This window comes from Labeo rohita, chromosome 3, assembly GCF_022985175.1.
Source record: "Labeo rohita strain BAU-BD-2019 chromosome 3, IGBB_LRoh.1.0, whole genome shotgun sequence".
NCBI lineage: Eukaryota > Metazoa > Chordata > Actinopteri > Cypriniformes > Cyprinidae > Labeo > Labeo rohita.
In genome coordinates this window covers 21299405-21316156 of record NC_066871.1, presented here as the reverse complement: position 1 = coordinate 21316156, position 16752 = coordinate 21299405, and the positions used below count along the sequence as shown (strand labels likewise).

Here is a 16752-nt window from a genome sequence, read left to right as displayed (position 1 = left end):
AGTCTTAGTGTTAAATTGTGTTTGGGCTCACCAAGACATTTCAGACAACTATGTGGTTTGGCAATAATTAAATAAATTGAAATCGAAATTGAAATTGAATACATTTGAAAAAATAACCTAAATATATAGATCAGTAATAATTTCTATATATAAAATACATTTGAAAAATAATCAAAATATGAAGAATTTATTTGCAAACACATTAGTTAAAAATTATGTTTTTTCATTGTGCATTCCAGTTAACCTCAATCAAACTGCAGTTGGGTTATTTTTGATTAAGCAAAAATAACTAAACAAAACTAAACAAAATACAAAATACATCTAAAAACTGAAAACTAATCAAAATATATAGAAAAGCAATAATTTCTATATACAAAATACATCTGAAAAACAATCAAAATATAGCTACAGAGAAGAAACATATTTCAATATTTGAAAAATAATCAAAATAAGTGCATGCTGAAGATTTCAAGATGGTTACTGTCATAAAATATCTGATATTTTAATACAAATCCACCTCTGGGACATAAAAGTGCATGTAGTTGAAGAAACACCCACATACATGTGATTGTACCCAAGCAGCCTCAGTTCTCAGGCAGTGTCTATGGAAACCGAATATCCACTGACGTGAACAGAGAGAAATAGCTAGGAAATGGAGAACACAAGAGATGGAGGTTCATCGACTGATGGCGACTGGGAAAGCCTGGTGCGTGGGCTGACCGGGGGTTTCTGCCGCACAAGCACTCATAAATTTGCTGTCTTCCCTCCATACCAATCCCTCCCTCCCTCTCTCTCTCTCTCTCTTTACTTCATTCCTGACCCCCTCCCCTTAAGCATAATGATAATTGCATGCTTTATGAGGAACTGAAGCAGGAGGGCAATGCATAGCTCATCTGCACGTCACAAGATGGGATGGGTACGACGACCCCTCTCAGCCATTACAGTGATTAAATAAGACGGACTCTGTCCCTATATCGGCAATGCAGATCATGGGCTTCTTCAGCCCTTGATACAGGAAGGTGAACAGATTCAACTTTGCTAGTGATAGACGTTTAATTCATAACTGTATGTCAGTATCATTTTATGAAGTCTTCATGAAGTCTTTGAGATACACACACAAGCATGGCTGTTCTCCGTTTGATGGGGGCTGCTACGGAAGCTATAGGCCTAGAAAAGTAAGGTTCCAAGGTTTGGAACAACATCATGAGTTTGCTTGTTTGTCATTGTCATTTTCTTATTTAGTATTTTTGTCTTGTTTTCCAATTTAAATGTCTAAACATTTATAAATCAAAATACAAGCAAAATGACATGAAATATTAGCACAGTTTTCTGATAAATGTACCAAAATTAAATGTTTAAGCTTAAAACAAGAAAAAAAAATCTATTTAATTCAAAGGGAAAGGAAGTTTATTATTGTTACCACACTGGAATTCTTCTTTTAAGCTTAACATTTTACAGAAAACAAGATTTAGTATCTTATGCCATTTTGGTTCTCAAAGATATGTTGATTAAAGAAACATGATTTAAGTTTAGATATTTGCACTGAAAAACAAGTCAAACATGCTATGACAATTTTTTTGGAGTGAACATTTGTCTATGTGAAATACATAAGCATAGCTGAAGTCCAGATGACAAAATGTTAAAACTCCGTAACTGACATTTATATTTTCATGTTTCTCTTCTGACATGTTTCTCTTCTCTTTTTTTTTTTAAATTGTGATACATCACCTGAAAGCTGAATAAATAATCTTTCCACATTGATGTATGGTTTGTTAGGATAGGACAATATTTGGCCAAGATACAACTATTTAAAAACCTGGAATCTGAGGATTAACAAAAAAAAATTCAAAACCAAAATATTATATATATGGAAAATCGCCCTTAAAGTTGTCCAAATCACATTCTTAGCAATGCATATTACTAATCAAAACTTACATTTTTGATATATTTATGGTAGGACATTTACAAAATACCTTCATGGAACATGACCTTTATTTAATATCCTAATGATTTTTGTCATAAAAGAAAAATCAATAATTTTGATCCATACAGTGTATTGTTGGTTATTACTACAAATATACCCGTGCAATTTACGACTGGTTTTGTGGTCCAGGGTCACATATACATTTGGACACAAAAAGAACCTACAGTACAGAACACTGCAGCTGTGAGGACGTTTGTATTTTTGAGATACAGAACTGTTTACAGTATCAATACGCAATACAATCTTATTCTCTGTTTTACCTCAAGGATACCTTTTCCCTTTCATTCTATGTTTGTAATCTTTGTTCGGTTCTTCCTTTTCTGTCCTGTTCTTCCCTTTCATCTTCACCTTCTCTCTCTTTTCTCCCACTCCTGCTCCAGCTAATTGCCGCAGAGCTCACTGATAGAAATCAATGTGCAATGTTTGATTGTGAGCCAAAGCACAGGAAGGTGAAGCAGAGCAATGAACATCACAAATACACAAACATACACACTCAGCACTTGCATATCTGATCCTCGGATGATTAAGAGGTGTCTCACACAGCACTGTGTTTGTGTTGGGCTTCCCACAGAACCCCTGACTAAAGCCCTCAATCAATCTGACCATAATGCTATTAACTATATTTGAGCATGCATATTATTCATTTATTGCATTAAAGTCGACCTCAAATAGCTTTGAGCCGCAGAAAATGCAATAACTGACAAATCCAACAGAGTAAAAGAGGCTGGTACTGGTACTAAAGATCTGTCAGCAAACCTTTTCAGCCTTTTTACATTGAGACTCCAGAGATGGGATAGTTAAAGGGATAATTCACCTGAAAATTATCATTCTCTCATTAATTACTCACCCTCATGTCCTTCCAAACCCGTAAGACCGTTCTTCTTTGGAACACAAATTAAGATATTTTTGATGAAATCTGAGAGCTTTCTGACCCTGAATTTTATGAATACTTTTTGTGTGCAAAGAAAACAAAAATAACAACTGTATACAACAATTTCTTCTCTTCTCTGTGTGGTACTCTCATGGACGTGAAATTGCTGAAAGAAGTCGTTATTTTTGTTTTCTTTGCACACAAAATTATTCTTGTATCTTCATAACATTTCATTTGAAGCACTGATGTCACATGGTCTATTTCATCAACGTCCTTACTACCCTTCTGGGCCTTGAACGTGGTCGTTGCGTTGCTGTCTATGCAGGGTCAGAAAGCTCTCAGATTTCATCAGAAATATTTTAATTTGTGTTCTGAAGATGGACGAAGATTTTATGGGTTTGGAACAACATGAGGGTAAGTAATTAATAATAGAATTTTTTCTTCCTGGGTGAAATAACCCTTTCATTAGCAATTATTAAATAATTATTAACATTACTATTAATACATCAAAAGAACCTAATTTGCAAAAACGCCAAACAAAAAAACAAACAAACAAGAAATAAATCAAATCAAGATATCTAATTTCATTATTTTTTCCCCTCAATAGCTATTGTTGCTGTTTTTTCCCAAATTCTGTTCATAAAATAAAAGAATAAAAACAAGCAGTTTTCTCATTGCAGAAATACTGGAGGAAATGCCTTAACTTTTATTAGGGCTGCCCTCGACTAAAGATTTTTCTGGTCGACTAGAAGTAATTTATTTTAAACATTAGTCGACTAATCACACGCTTATTAATAAAATAATTAAATCATAATAATGAGTCTTTAATTGCCTACATACACTAATAAGCGCTCAAGCGTGCACATAAAGCTTTCCACAGTGCACCAGCAGAAGTAATGATTAAGAATGTGTCAGTGAAAAACAGTAAGGAGTAAAAGAGTTTAATAATTTATCAATAAACTAGTGCTTTCTTTGTTTCCGACAAGAGATGAAGTCGTCAACACTGTCTCGTCATCTTTGCAGTAGTGGATGCGCCTGTTTGCATGTTTTATACAGATTACATAATCAGAGAATTTTTGTTTGTCATTTGAATTGGTTCATTTGCAATTAGACATTTCACTCTCTATAGATACATTTTTAATGTCCAGGCAGATATACATGGAGTTTCAGTTCATTCTTTTTAAGTTCACAGAGAAAGCATTTGCTTTCGTTATTTTACAAAAGCGCAATGCTTGGTTGTTATTGTGAGTGCACACAAACAAATGTAGAGTATTTACAGATTCAAAAAATGTATTGCTCTTATCTGTATGACCAAGAACAACAGAGTATATTTTGAAAGCAAGTGACCGCATCAGCGCCTCCATCTGTCATGCAGTGAGCGCACTGTGTTCAGCTTCCACACTCCATAGCGCACATTTTTCTACGTTAACATTAAATTGAGCAGCCAAGCAAAGTTGCTACTACTTACATATTTCAGATGATAAGCCATATTTGAGGTTGATGAATGATAGGCAAGCATTTGGATGTCCTACCCAAATCACAAACCAAAGCTGTTAATGATCTGTCCATCACAGACTGTGTGACTTCGCCACTTACTGTGGATTTTTATTTTTTATTTTTTTCTCGACTAAGCGACTACTAAAATTTTGGTTGACCAAGCCTTGTATTTGATATTGGATACTTTGGGGTCAAAAAGGTTGAGAACAACCGGCTTACCTGTCATCGTAAAAGTAGCAGCAGTAGTCATGTATTCTGACAAAATAAATCATATTTAAATATAATATAGTCAGTTTTTTTTAACCAGTGACCAGTTCTTTTTAAAGGACTCTTAAAAACAACAACAACACTCAGGACAGTCACTAGTGAAGTTCTTGTGCTGCCATCAGCCAATCAGCATGTTATTTTTCAGTTCTAGTGTGATTAGTCACATGGCATTTTACAACTCAAGCGATTGCTCATGCCAGCTCAGTTCTGAACGCAATAGTTTCTGCAAATTTCAAGTCATGCACTTTCAGTTCCAGCTAATAAGCAGCCATTGAGATGAACGTGAATGCTAACGTATTTCTCCAGGTATTACAGACCTGCTTGGTTTGACAACAGTCATTACGCTTGGCACAGAAATTGCACACTTCACCTCTAAGTATTCTTTTAAAAATCATTATTCTATTTTCCTTACGCAAAAGCTGTCATCTCGAAAACCAAAATGGAAACCAAAGATGACAGCCAAAAAAAAAAACGACCCCTAATAGACTAACCCCACGAAAGCAGAAGGTACGGCTCGCCTGCTATCTTTCTTCTCGACCTGAAAGCCTAGTGAAACAGACTGTATGGAGCAGAGAGACTAGTGTAAATCTGTCTCCGACATGAAAGCGTCTTTGATAGGCCTCTACTCTCATCTCATCTCCACAAGCATGCCACTAATGTTCTGCCTCCCAGCCAAAATATCCCCAGCAACACCTGGCACCATGAAGAAGAAAAAAAACTGATTAAATCATTAGAGAAACACATGGGAGGACGGAAAAGAGAGAGCGGGAGATGAAGGAGGGAGAGCGGAGAGGTAACGGGGGGGAGGGATGAACAACTTCATAAGCTTGGCACTGCGTTCCTGGTGCCGTGCCCGTTGTTTATGTCCACACACATCAAAGGCTACGGTAATCGCTGCTGTTTGCGGGCCCACATCTCCAGTTCACCTCGACTGGCCTGTTATACGCTACGGGCCACAGCGGTGCCCGAGGACAGCGGGTTCCTCACTGAGCAGGCCAAGAAGTGTCTGAACCTGGGCGCTAGAACGCCAACACGTCTAATGAACGACATTAGGAGATGAGCTTCCCATAGCACAGCGGTTGGAGCAGCTCCAGGTCTTCACCAGCTGTGCTGCTCTTGTTTACAAGCCGCCGCCTGCTGCTGGAGTGGCCTCGCAAAAGGCCTCCACTCCGAACCGCATCCTGGGGCTCGCTTGAGCAGCCGAGCCCAACCCGAGCGCATGTGTGCTGGGTCTAAGCGTCAGTCTGCGTCCCTCAGTGCCATACAAAAACACTGTTAAGAAGGATGTGGAAATGTGGTGTTTGAATTCACAAACGTAACTCTGCAACTATGTTTCTCTCTTACAGGAAACTTCAAAGGATTGTGTAAGCAGATAGATCACTTTCCAGAAGACACAGATTATGAAGCAGATGCCTCAGAGTACTTCTTACGTGAGTGCCTCCTTAGCGTTTCTGTGACAGTATTCATGTTCTCACCATCTTGTTCTTTCTTGTTCAATCTGTGAGGTATTTCAAGTAGTACTAGATATGCTATTTTTGCCCAAGTGCTGAAACAAAGGGAACAAAAAATGTAACCTACATGTACAATCTTTGAAAAAAAAGCACAAAAGTTTGCAGAAGGTTATTACCAGGCCCGCAGAACTCTGCAGAAAGTTATACATATTCTGTGCTAATACTTAAATTAAATATTAAAAATGTTTTATTATTAATATGCTGTATATTTTCATCTTTCAGCAACTAATGAGAATGTAGCGCTATAACCACTGTTTAAAAAAAATAGTTATTCTTTGTTATTTTTTAATTAAAAATGTTAATCAAATATTACAACTGTGTTAATAATTAAACTATAAAATATTGTGGATTATTGTAGCAACCAATATGATTGTAGTACTCTAACCGCTGTGAAAAATTTCTTTGCTTTTTAATTAAAAATGTAATAAATTATTAAAATGTTATTAATAATGAAAAATATTAAATATTGTGGATTATTTTAATTTTTTGTTTTTTTCAGTTACAAACAGGAATGTAATGCTTTAAGCACTGTTTCAATTAATAATTTGATTATTTTTATTAAAAATGTAATCAAATATTAACATTGTAATATTTAAAAATACAAAATATTGTGGACAGTTTTAGATTTCAACAACCAATAAAAACGTAGTACTATAATTGCTGTTTATAAACAGTTATTCTTTATTTTGTAATGTACAAATGTGACCCTGGACCACAAAACCAGTCATAAGTGTCAATTTTTTTTTTAAATTGAGATTTACTTCGCTGAGATACAACTATTTGAACATCTGGAATCTGAGGGTGCAAAAAAAATCAATATATTGAGAAACTCACCTTTAAAGTTGTCCAAATGAAGTTCTTAGCAATGCATATTACTAATCAAAAAGTTTTTATATATTTACAGTAGGAAATGTACAAAATATCTTCATGGAACAGGATCTTATTATCCTAATGATTTTTGGCATTAAAAAAAAAAAATCGATAATTTCGACCCATACAGTGTATTTTTGGCTATTGCTACAAATATACCCGAACTACTTAAGACTGGTTTTGTGGTCCAGGGTCACAAATATAAAATGAGAAGCTACCAGTAAGCATGAAATGTTATATAACACATTTTACAATGTTCTTTTTTGAAAATTCAGCAGATTTTCTCAAAAAAAAAAACCTGTGGTGAAAATGCAGAAAGAATTATACAAAATGAATGCAACAGAGCTGTATTTCAAGTAATCTCCTAGTCTTTACTTTGTTCCACCTATCTTTGGTTTTGTCATGCTGTTCGGCCGCGTAAGGATGGTCTGTTGTCTCTGCGGGAGAGTGTGAATGTTTCCTCACTCTGTTTAGACTCTCAGCAGCGGCAGACTCTCTAGCTCGTACAGTACGGCTCAACTAGGCCCGATTACAGTACGCTGGCTCCCTCGTAAACACAGAGCATTGATTTCCACTCTTTTTTCGTCTGCGCAAGCAGACCCGGGAAGTGAGTGTCAAACAAGCCACATGCATCAATCCTAAACTCACAAGCAGGACTATCAGTTACTGTCATCAAAACAAGGGCCTGAATTGACCAGAAACAACATGGTAACAACCAAAAGTAATTAAAGAATCTGGAAGCGTTGTGCAAGTAAACAATGGCGGACTACTGGAGAGAGAAGGAAATTAGTCTAAGGGGCTGTTTATACAAGGTACGTCCTGGTCTCGCTGCACTGTTTTTGGATTGTTTGAAAAACAATTAAAGGGATTTCATGTGTTAAAGGGATAGTTCATCCTAAAATTAAAATTGTGCCATTAATTACTCACCCTCATGTTGCTTCAAACCCATAAGTCCTTCATCTTCAGAACACAAATTAAGATATTTTTGGTGAAATCTGAGAGCTTTCTGATCCTAGACAGCAACACAACTACCATGTTCAAGACTAGTAAGGATGTTATGTTATGAAGCTACAAGAATAATTTTGGTGCACAAAGAATACTAAAATAATTACTTTATTCAACAATTTCTTAACTTCTCTGTCAGTCTTTGACTTGTGTTCAATAATGAATACAAAACAAAAAATGTGCATTATGATGATAATTATATACTGTTCAGAAGTTTCGATTAGTATGATTTTTTTAATGTTCAGTCCACGGCTGCATTCATTTAATCAAAAATACAGTAGAAACAGTAATATTTTGAAATATTATTAAAGTTTAAATTAACAGTTTTTTCTTTTAATATATTTTAAAATATAATTTAATACTGTGATGACAAAGCTGGATTTTCAGCATCATTACTCCAGTCTTCAGTGTCATATGATCTTTCAGAAATCATTTTAATATACTGCTTTAGTGCTCCATAAATATTTTTTCTTATTATTATTATTAATAGGGAAAACAGATGTGCTGCTTAATATTGTTGTGGAAACCACGATGCATAGTTTTAAGAGTATGTAATGAATAGAAAGTTTAAAGGACATCATTCAATTTGTATCCTTGTGTTTTGTAAACACTTTTAATTAATTTAATGCATCCTTGTTGAATACAAGTATATATTTCTGCAACAACAACAACAACAACAACAACAAATCATATTAATCATAAACCTTTGCATGGTAGTGTACTGTAGACAAAAAATAAGGAATATTAACAATGAACTAACAAACAATAATCTTTAAAGAAAAACCTATGAAGAATGTGTGTTGATAATCCAATCATGGTTAAAATGACCCTAGTAAAAATTCATAGATTTAAAACGCATTTATTTTATACCAGGTATAGTTCAAGTCAATTAACATATCAATGTCAATGACATATATTATTTTATTTTTAAAAAAAAGTTTTTCTTTATTTGCACAATGCACATTTCTTAATATTAAGCCTAAAATATGTTTTAATGTCACTATTGATGAGGATTGTATGATCTTTGAATAATATTGTAAATACATTCTTTCTGTAACAACAAAGTAAAACACATTCAGTGAATAACTAAACCTGGCTGTTGTGACACATTTTGCACTGTTTTTAAAATGCTGTGTCAAGTAAAACACTTGATACACCTGCACTTTGTGCTATTTTCTGTCTCACTGAATGACCACTAACTGACCAAAATCAGCATATAACACAAACTTTTCAACTGTTACGTCTTTAAATCTTCTCAGACTGTAACATTTATCAATAATAATAATAATACGTAAGAATGTTATGTTCAGCCAAAAGTCTCACAGCTAAGGAATCAAGCTTATCCTTCACAGCATTTGCCCATCCAGTCAGAACCGTTTAACCTACTTAACCGAACACCCATTGGTAAGATGATGATATCAGATAAAAGACCATACAATTATCCCAGCTCAGATCTTTCTTCAGTATCCAAGCTTCATGCATCACCCCAAACAGGTGGCTGACCTGCCATAATTGGCTCTTCACTGAGCCTGTGATTATAGTTAAACAGCACAGGTTACGCAGTTATGCGGCAGCATTGACCCCATTGCGGTTCATCGTTACTTGACACTGTCATAATGATGCGTTCGCTTTCTGAACGCCCGAGCCTCAGTCTGCACATCTGAGTCGGATCTGTCCAAGCGTGTCTCGCGCTTTGGGCTGCTAGGTGGGTGCCGAGCCGGTCACATTGCATGCAAACTCCACAGATAAAGCCTTGCCAGTGAGTCTCGGCGCTTAAGCCTTTGTGCCATCCCATATGCAGTAATAAAAACAGTTATGATAACAATTTCAAACCAAACGACGCCTAGAGAAAGTCTCCGACATTGGGAGTAGTTGACCAGGAGTGGACGAAATGACACCCAGGCCGGGACAGAGTGCGCGCGAGGTCTGCGGCAGTTCTAAGTGTGTGTGCTCACGTATATGAACGCATGTGTGTTTGTCCTTTTCCTTAGCTGCAATTGGACGAATAGGCCGCAACGCTCCCAGTGGCTTGTGAATTAGGACACTCACTTCCATAAATATTTCAGCCTCTTTCTTATATAGGTCAGCTTTCTGTCTCTCTCACTTTCTCTCCTCTTCTTCCTACTTCTCTTCTCCTTGCATGTCTTATCTCAGACATCTGTTCTGTAGTACTTTTGGTCACCAACTGTGGGTTAAAGTAGAGTGATGGGAGATCAACGGAGTAAGCAGATACAGTGGTGTAGGTTTCAATAGGATGTCATGCATCAATAAATAACTTGATATTGTCTCATTTTTAACAGTACAAGGTATAAACGTTATGAGCATGAAATAGGTTGTAGCTAACCTTAATACCAAGTTGTTCTGAATCCTTCAAGAGCAGTGCAGACGCTGAAGGACAGCCTATATGCATGGCAAGAACTGACTAGCTGAATATGCAGTGCACACAAGTGCAAAATTAGCATTGATTTTTGCTTGTGTGTTGTAATACAAAATGTAATACAATATATAGGCCTGCAAAGTAGTTTACACTACTGTTCAAGGGTTTGAAGTCAGTAAGACTTTTCATTGTTTAAAATACAGTAATATTTGGAAATATCACAATTTAAAATAATTTCTAAGTCTTTTTTTATGTTTTTACTATGATGTTAAACGCTGCATTTTCAGCATCATTACTTCAGTCTTTAGTGTCACATTATCTTTCAGAAATCATTCTAATATGTTAATATATGGCCATTCAAATTCGAATATGCTCAATATTCTATTATTATAGTTTAAAACAGATATGCTACTTAATATTTTTGAGAAAACCGTCATATATTATGGATTTTTTCATTAATAGAATTTTAAAAGAACAGCATTTACTTGAATTAGAAATTATTGTAACATTATAAATGTCTGAACTGATCAATTTAATATGTGATCCTGGACCACAAAACCAGTCTTAAGTCGCTGGGGTATATTTGTAGCAATAGCCAAAAATACACTGTATGGGTCAAAATTATCAATTTTTCTTTTATGCCAAAAATCATTAGGATATTAAGTAAATATCATGTTCCATGAAGATATTTTGTAAATTTCCCACGGTAAATATATCAAAACTTAATTTTTGATTAGTAATATGCACTGCTAAGAACTTAATTTGGACAACTTTAAAGGTGATTTCCTCAACATTTTGATTTTTTACACCCTCAGATTTTTAACTAGTTTAACTAGTATCTCGATCAAATACGGTCCTATCCTAAGAAACCACACATCAATGGAAAGCTTATTTGTAAGTCTCAGTTTCAAAAAATGGACCCTAATGACTGGTTTTGTGGTCCAGGATCACATACATGTTTTCTGAATAAAATTATTTCTTTCAAAAAAAAAAAAAAAAAGGTACTGACCTCAAACTTTTGAATGATATGGGTGACAATCTGTCCAAATACTGATGCTTATTCATATGGTGTGATGCAATGCCAATATTTGATTGATGCATTTACTGATTTCATTCATACTTGCATGGTTTATTTATTTATTTAACTTGCACTCAGCAGTTTGATTAAAAAACATAAATAAAAGTCCAACTATACAACTTGTGAGCTTACAGGAACCCTTTAGCTAAATACTTCATTTAGCACTGTGATGCAAGATCCTATCCTCTTCCCTCTATGCTTGTTAAATAAATTCAAAATTACAGCACATTATCATGCTATCTTATATAATAGCTTTTCTTTATTGGTAAGTGCTACACATACTGTATAGGGTGTGTCTCAATCAGCTCCCAAGCTGCTGAATGAATATATCGTGTACATGAATCCAGGCAATGGTAAAGACTCTAGTTCACTACACATTGGGACAGTGATTACTCAATTTCCAGTGACATGACTACGCACAACATCAGCGGACAACAGTGTAGAACATCACCGCTGATATTAATCAACAACAGACTAGACTATGGGCCAGTTTTACTAACAGCGCCAGCGCAAACCATCTTTTGGTGTTAAAATTGTACTGTCAGGATTTACTACAGACGTGCAACGATTAATTAGTGCTGAAACGGCATGGAAAGTTATTTTTGCGCCTGATCTTATAGAATATGCATTTGTAGGAGTTTTCCTTTCAGACGCAAAATTTATGGGAGGAGAGTATTCAAATGAATCACGCAATGCGATTTACTAATGTTTGTGCTCGTCAAATTACTGCCATTTGCATGTCTTAAACTATTTCGCGCTCGAAATGGCTAGCAGTTATTGTTGCTAGGAGGAGGTACTGCAGAGAACAGAGAGGATTTTTTCCACATGTATTAATTTATTTGGAATGGCAGAAGAACATATTATGAGAACATATCGTTTGCCAAACCATGTTATTTTTAATTTGCTTCAGGAAATAAAAGACGACTTGGAACCATTAACTAGGAGTCACACAGTACCAGGTCAATCAAAACTTCTAGCAAATCTTCATTTTTTGGCCTCCATACTGTGGCTTCTTTATTTCTTTATTCTTTATTTGTGACTATGCCAATTTGCGCTGCACTTAGAATATTGTGTTGGTTGATATGTAATGAGATGTTGTGTCAATTTGTGCATTGTTAAAGGAGAAGTCCACTTCCAGAACAGCAATTTACAAATAATTTACTCACCCCCTTGTCATCCAAGATGTTCATGTCTTTCTGTCTTCAGTCGTAAAAAAAAAAATTATGGTTTTTGAGGAAAACATTTTAGGATTTTTCTTCATATAATCAATTGTGCCCCCGATTTTGAACTTCCAAAATGCAGTTTAAATGCAGCTTCAAAAGGCTCTAAATGATCCCAGCCGAGGAAGAAGGGTCTTATCTAGCGAAATGATAGGTAATTTTTTTCGAAAAAAAAAAATTTGTATACTTTTTAAAGCACAAAACTCACATAGCACAGGCTCTCGGGTAGTTCTTGAACAATTTGTTCATTTTGAACGAATCTTTAATGTGACGAGTCGTCTCAGGGAGTGATTCGTTCAGTCGCGGATGCGCAACATCCTATTAGGTTCTGTGCTGGAATTAGTTCACCTATTTCGAGTCTTCAGGTTTTTCGAGTTCATCTTATAGGGCTGTCACATGATGCTGATTTTGCTAAAATAAACGAAATGACTCGAAAAAAGATTTGTTCATTTTGCTGAACGAGACTCAAAAGTCTGAGTCGGTAAAATGATCCAAACTTCCCATCACTACTACGAATCACATCTAAGTTCATCGTCTGTGTACTCCAGCTAAAAAAGGGTACAGAATGGCGAAAAACTCCATCTTATTTTCTCCTACAACTTCAGAATCGTTCAACAAGTTGTACCTTTTTGTTTGTAAACAGCGTTCGACTTACTTGCACTTTCTTAGTCTTTGCGCGTTCGCTTTGTAAACACTGGGTCTGTAGACCCGCCTACGTTCAGCATGACCTTTCGACCTGATTCAATAGTACGTAGCGTCGTGAACGTGCATGCCAGAACCTGTGCTACACAAGCTTTTGTGCTTAAAAAGTATACACATTTTTATTTTCCGAAAAAAAATTACCGATCGTTTCACTAGAAAGACCCTTCCTCCTCAGCTGGGATTGTTTAGAGCCTTTTGAAGCTGCATTTAAACTACATTTTGGAAGTTCAAAATCGGGGGGCACAATTGAAGTCCATTATATGAAGAAAAATCCTGAAATGTTTTCCTCAAAAATTTCTTTACGACTGAAGAAAGAAAGACATGAACATCTTGGATGACAAGGGGGTGAGTAAATTATTTGTGAATTGTTGTTCTGGAAGTGGACTTTAATATTTTAGCCGAATATTAATTATAAATGTTTACAGAGATGCGTTCACTACCCATCTAGCAAAATATACTAAAAATATTTAAAAAAATGGTTTGACTTCAATCTTGACTTCTATTGACTTCTACTTCAATCTTCTATCGCGTGTCATTATGTTTATCGAGTTGTTTGTGTGGTTTATGTTTTGCACTTTAAAATTGTGCCGTAATTTCTGGTAATGAAGCATAGTGAGCATCGATGCTCCTTAGTTTTTGCAGTGCATTGTGGGATTAATGCTGCGTTCACACCATGTAATTACTGCAATTATTAGCTACAAGATTCCAATGTGTAAAAAGTGTTCACATTCTCGTAACTACAGCTTGTAGGGTGGGTGTTTTAGAAAATCACAGTGTATTATGGTCAAAGATTTTTTCAGTTCAGACTCATTCCATCCAGTCGGAGGAGATCAGACATGTTTGATATTTTCAGCCGATTTTAGAAAACATATTTCTGCATGAGTTTGTTGTGAACTGAACAACTTTAAAGTCTGCTAGTGTACGATCCTTTGTCGTGTACTGTATGATGGGCAGTTTTCCTTTGTCAGTAAGTGTATGATGCCTAGTGTTCAGATTTAAAAGCTGTATAGTGTATTCCAGCCTAGAGGCTAAATTTGGAATCACACACTACCACTGCTCTTACTTATTCTGCAATACTCTTACATTTAGTAGGAGTAGACACTTTCATCCAAAACTGACTTAAAAATAAGAAACATCAGAAGCAATTTGTCATAAGGTCCAACAATATTTGTGGTACACAACACAATAGTAAGATTATGCAAGTGTGTTATTCAGCCTAATACACGTTAAAGTGTTTTTCTATCATTCTAATCAGACACTAAAGCATGCAAGTACCCATAAAAGGTTGCCTCAGCCAATGGAGAAAAGGGAATATCTCTCTGTGGGGGAGAGCAGCATCTCATACAAAAGACGTTTCAACAATTCACCCTCTTCCAAACATTTGGGGATCTACAGTAGTAAAATATACAAAGAAAGCCTGGAGACCTTTAAGCTACTATCATGTCTTGTGCTTTAGCGGGCACTGTGGTTTGGATGCTCTCATCTCCACCACTCGTGAAACAGTTATGTAAGAAATCTGAGCCTCGACCGAGGAGCCACATTAGTGAAGTGACACATAAGTGATGTCATAGAGAGCGTCATACAGTTCAGTGATACGGCAAAGAATTGACGTTTACTTAAAATACACACCAAGATACGGGGAAATAAAAACAGGTCACCGTTCGCATTCGTTCAAACACTGCACATAAAAGCGTATGTATATTCATGCCTGTATTTTTAGACCCAAACATTTGCATACTTACATGCAAAATTACTGTATGGATTCATGCACATTTGATTATGAGGGAATTGCGCGCTGATTCTCGAGCACCCACAGGCATACGCTCGCAGAGGGTTATCATGAAAGAAATATCTACGACGTAGTAACAGCGCATCATCTGCATATGTATTTACAGCATGCGCAAACACACAGGCACGCACACACATTCGCACAAGCCCTATCAGTGGCAGGCTTCTCTTTGCTGGAGTGATCACGGGTATGCAGCCTAGGCAGTGGAATCAGGCAGTTCACACATCCACACACAGTTATATAAGAGTGCTGAAGCATTCTGAAGCGCCAGTGGGTTTTTAGATCATGCCGTGTCAGAGCTGCAATCTTCCACAGAGCTACCGAGGACCAAACAGCGCTGGGAGAGGGGGAGGGGAGGACCAAAAAGCAGGAATAAAAGCAACTGAGAGAGCGAGATAGAGGGAAATTTTAAGAAAGAGAGCCAGCTGGTAGAAAAGATGTGTTGGAGGAGAATTCATTTCAGATGTATTTTTATTATTATGCCCTCTGTTTGTTCCTTTCCGCTTTATCACAGCAATTTTGCTTTGCCTTTATCCAGTTAATGGGAGCTGCACCGTTAGCATGTTTCAGTTTAAAAATACACTATTAATGGGATAGTTCACCCAAAAATGAAAATTCTGTCATTAATTACTCACCCTCATGTCGTTCCAAACCCGTAAGACCTTCGTTCATCTTCAGGACACAAATTAAGATATTTTTGATGAGATCCGAGAGCTTTCTGACCCTGCATAGACAGCAACGCAACTGACACGTTCAAGGCCCAGAAAGAAAGTGAGATAGTAATTTAGTAACATTGTTAAAATAGTTGTTCAGCCGTAATGTTATGAAGCTTTGAGAATACATTTAGTGAGCAAAAAACAACAACAAAAACAATGACTTTATTTAACAATTTCTTCCCTTCTGTGTTAGTCTTTGATGCGTGTTCACAAGACTACAATACAGGGTGTCATGATTTTTTTTTTTTCAACGTAAAATATGTGACCCTCGACCACAAAACCAGTCATAAGGGTCAGTTTTTCAATACTGAGCTTTATACATAATCTAAAAGCTGAATAAACAAGCTTTCCATTGGTATATGGTTTGATAGGACAATATTTGGCCGAGATACAACTATTTGAATATATGGAATCTGAGGGTGCAAAAAAATTAAAATATAGAGAAAATTACCTTTAAAGTTTCCAAATGAAGTTCTTACTAATGCATATTACTAATCAAAAATTAAGTTTTGCTATATTTACAGTAGGGATTTTACAAAATATATTCATGAAACACAATCTTTACTTAATATCCTAATGATTTTTGGCATAAAAGAAAAATCAATAATTTTGACCCATACAATGTATTTTTGGCCACTGCTACAAATATACCCCAGCGACTTAAGACTGGTTTTGTGATCCAGGGTCACATATCATTTTTAGGCCTAACATGCCAATTTCTTATATTCACATTCACCAACTTTGAAAATATTTATTTCATTCTTATCAATAGTCTTTAATAGTTATATGTGTATATGTGTGTATAAATAGACACAGACTAAATTATATAGATATATACATGTAAATACATGTAAATATTTTCAAT

The 16752-nt window shown here is 35.8% G+C and overlaps 1 protein-coding gene across 1 annotated transcript in view; it reads left to right on the top strand.

Moving 5' to 3' along the window:
- cacng2a (calcium channel, voltage-dependent, gamma subunit 2a) overlaps nucleotides 1-16752 on the top strand; it is an 82474-nt gene that overhangs the window by 43271 nt on the left and 22451 nt on the right. Inside the window, exon 2 of the mRNA XM_051106269.1 lies at nucleotides 5966-6049. Coding sequence (XP_050962226.1) covers nucleotides 5966-6049 — 84 coding nt within the window. The remainder of the gene's footprint in view (nucleotides 1-5965; nucleotides 6050-16752) is intronic.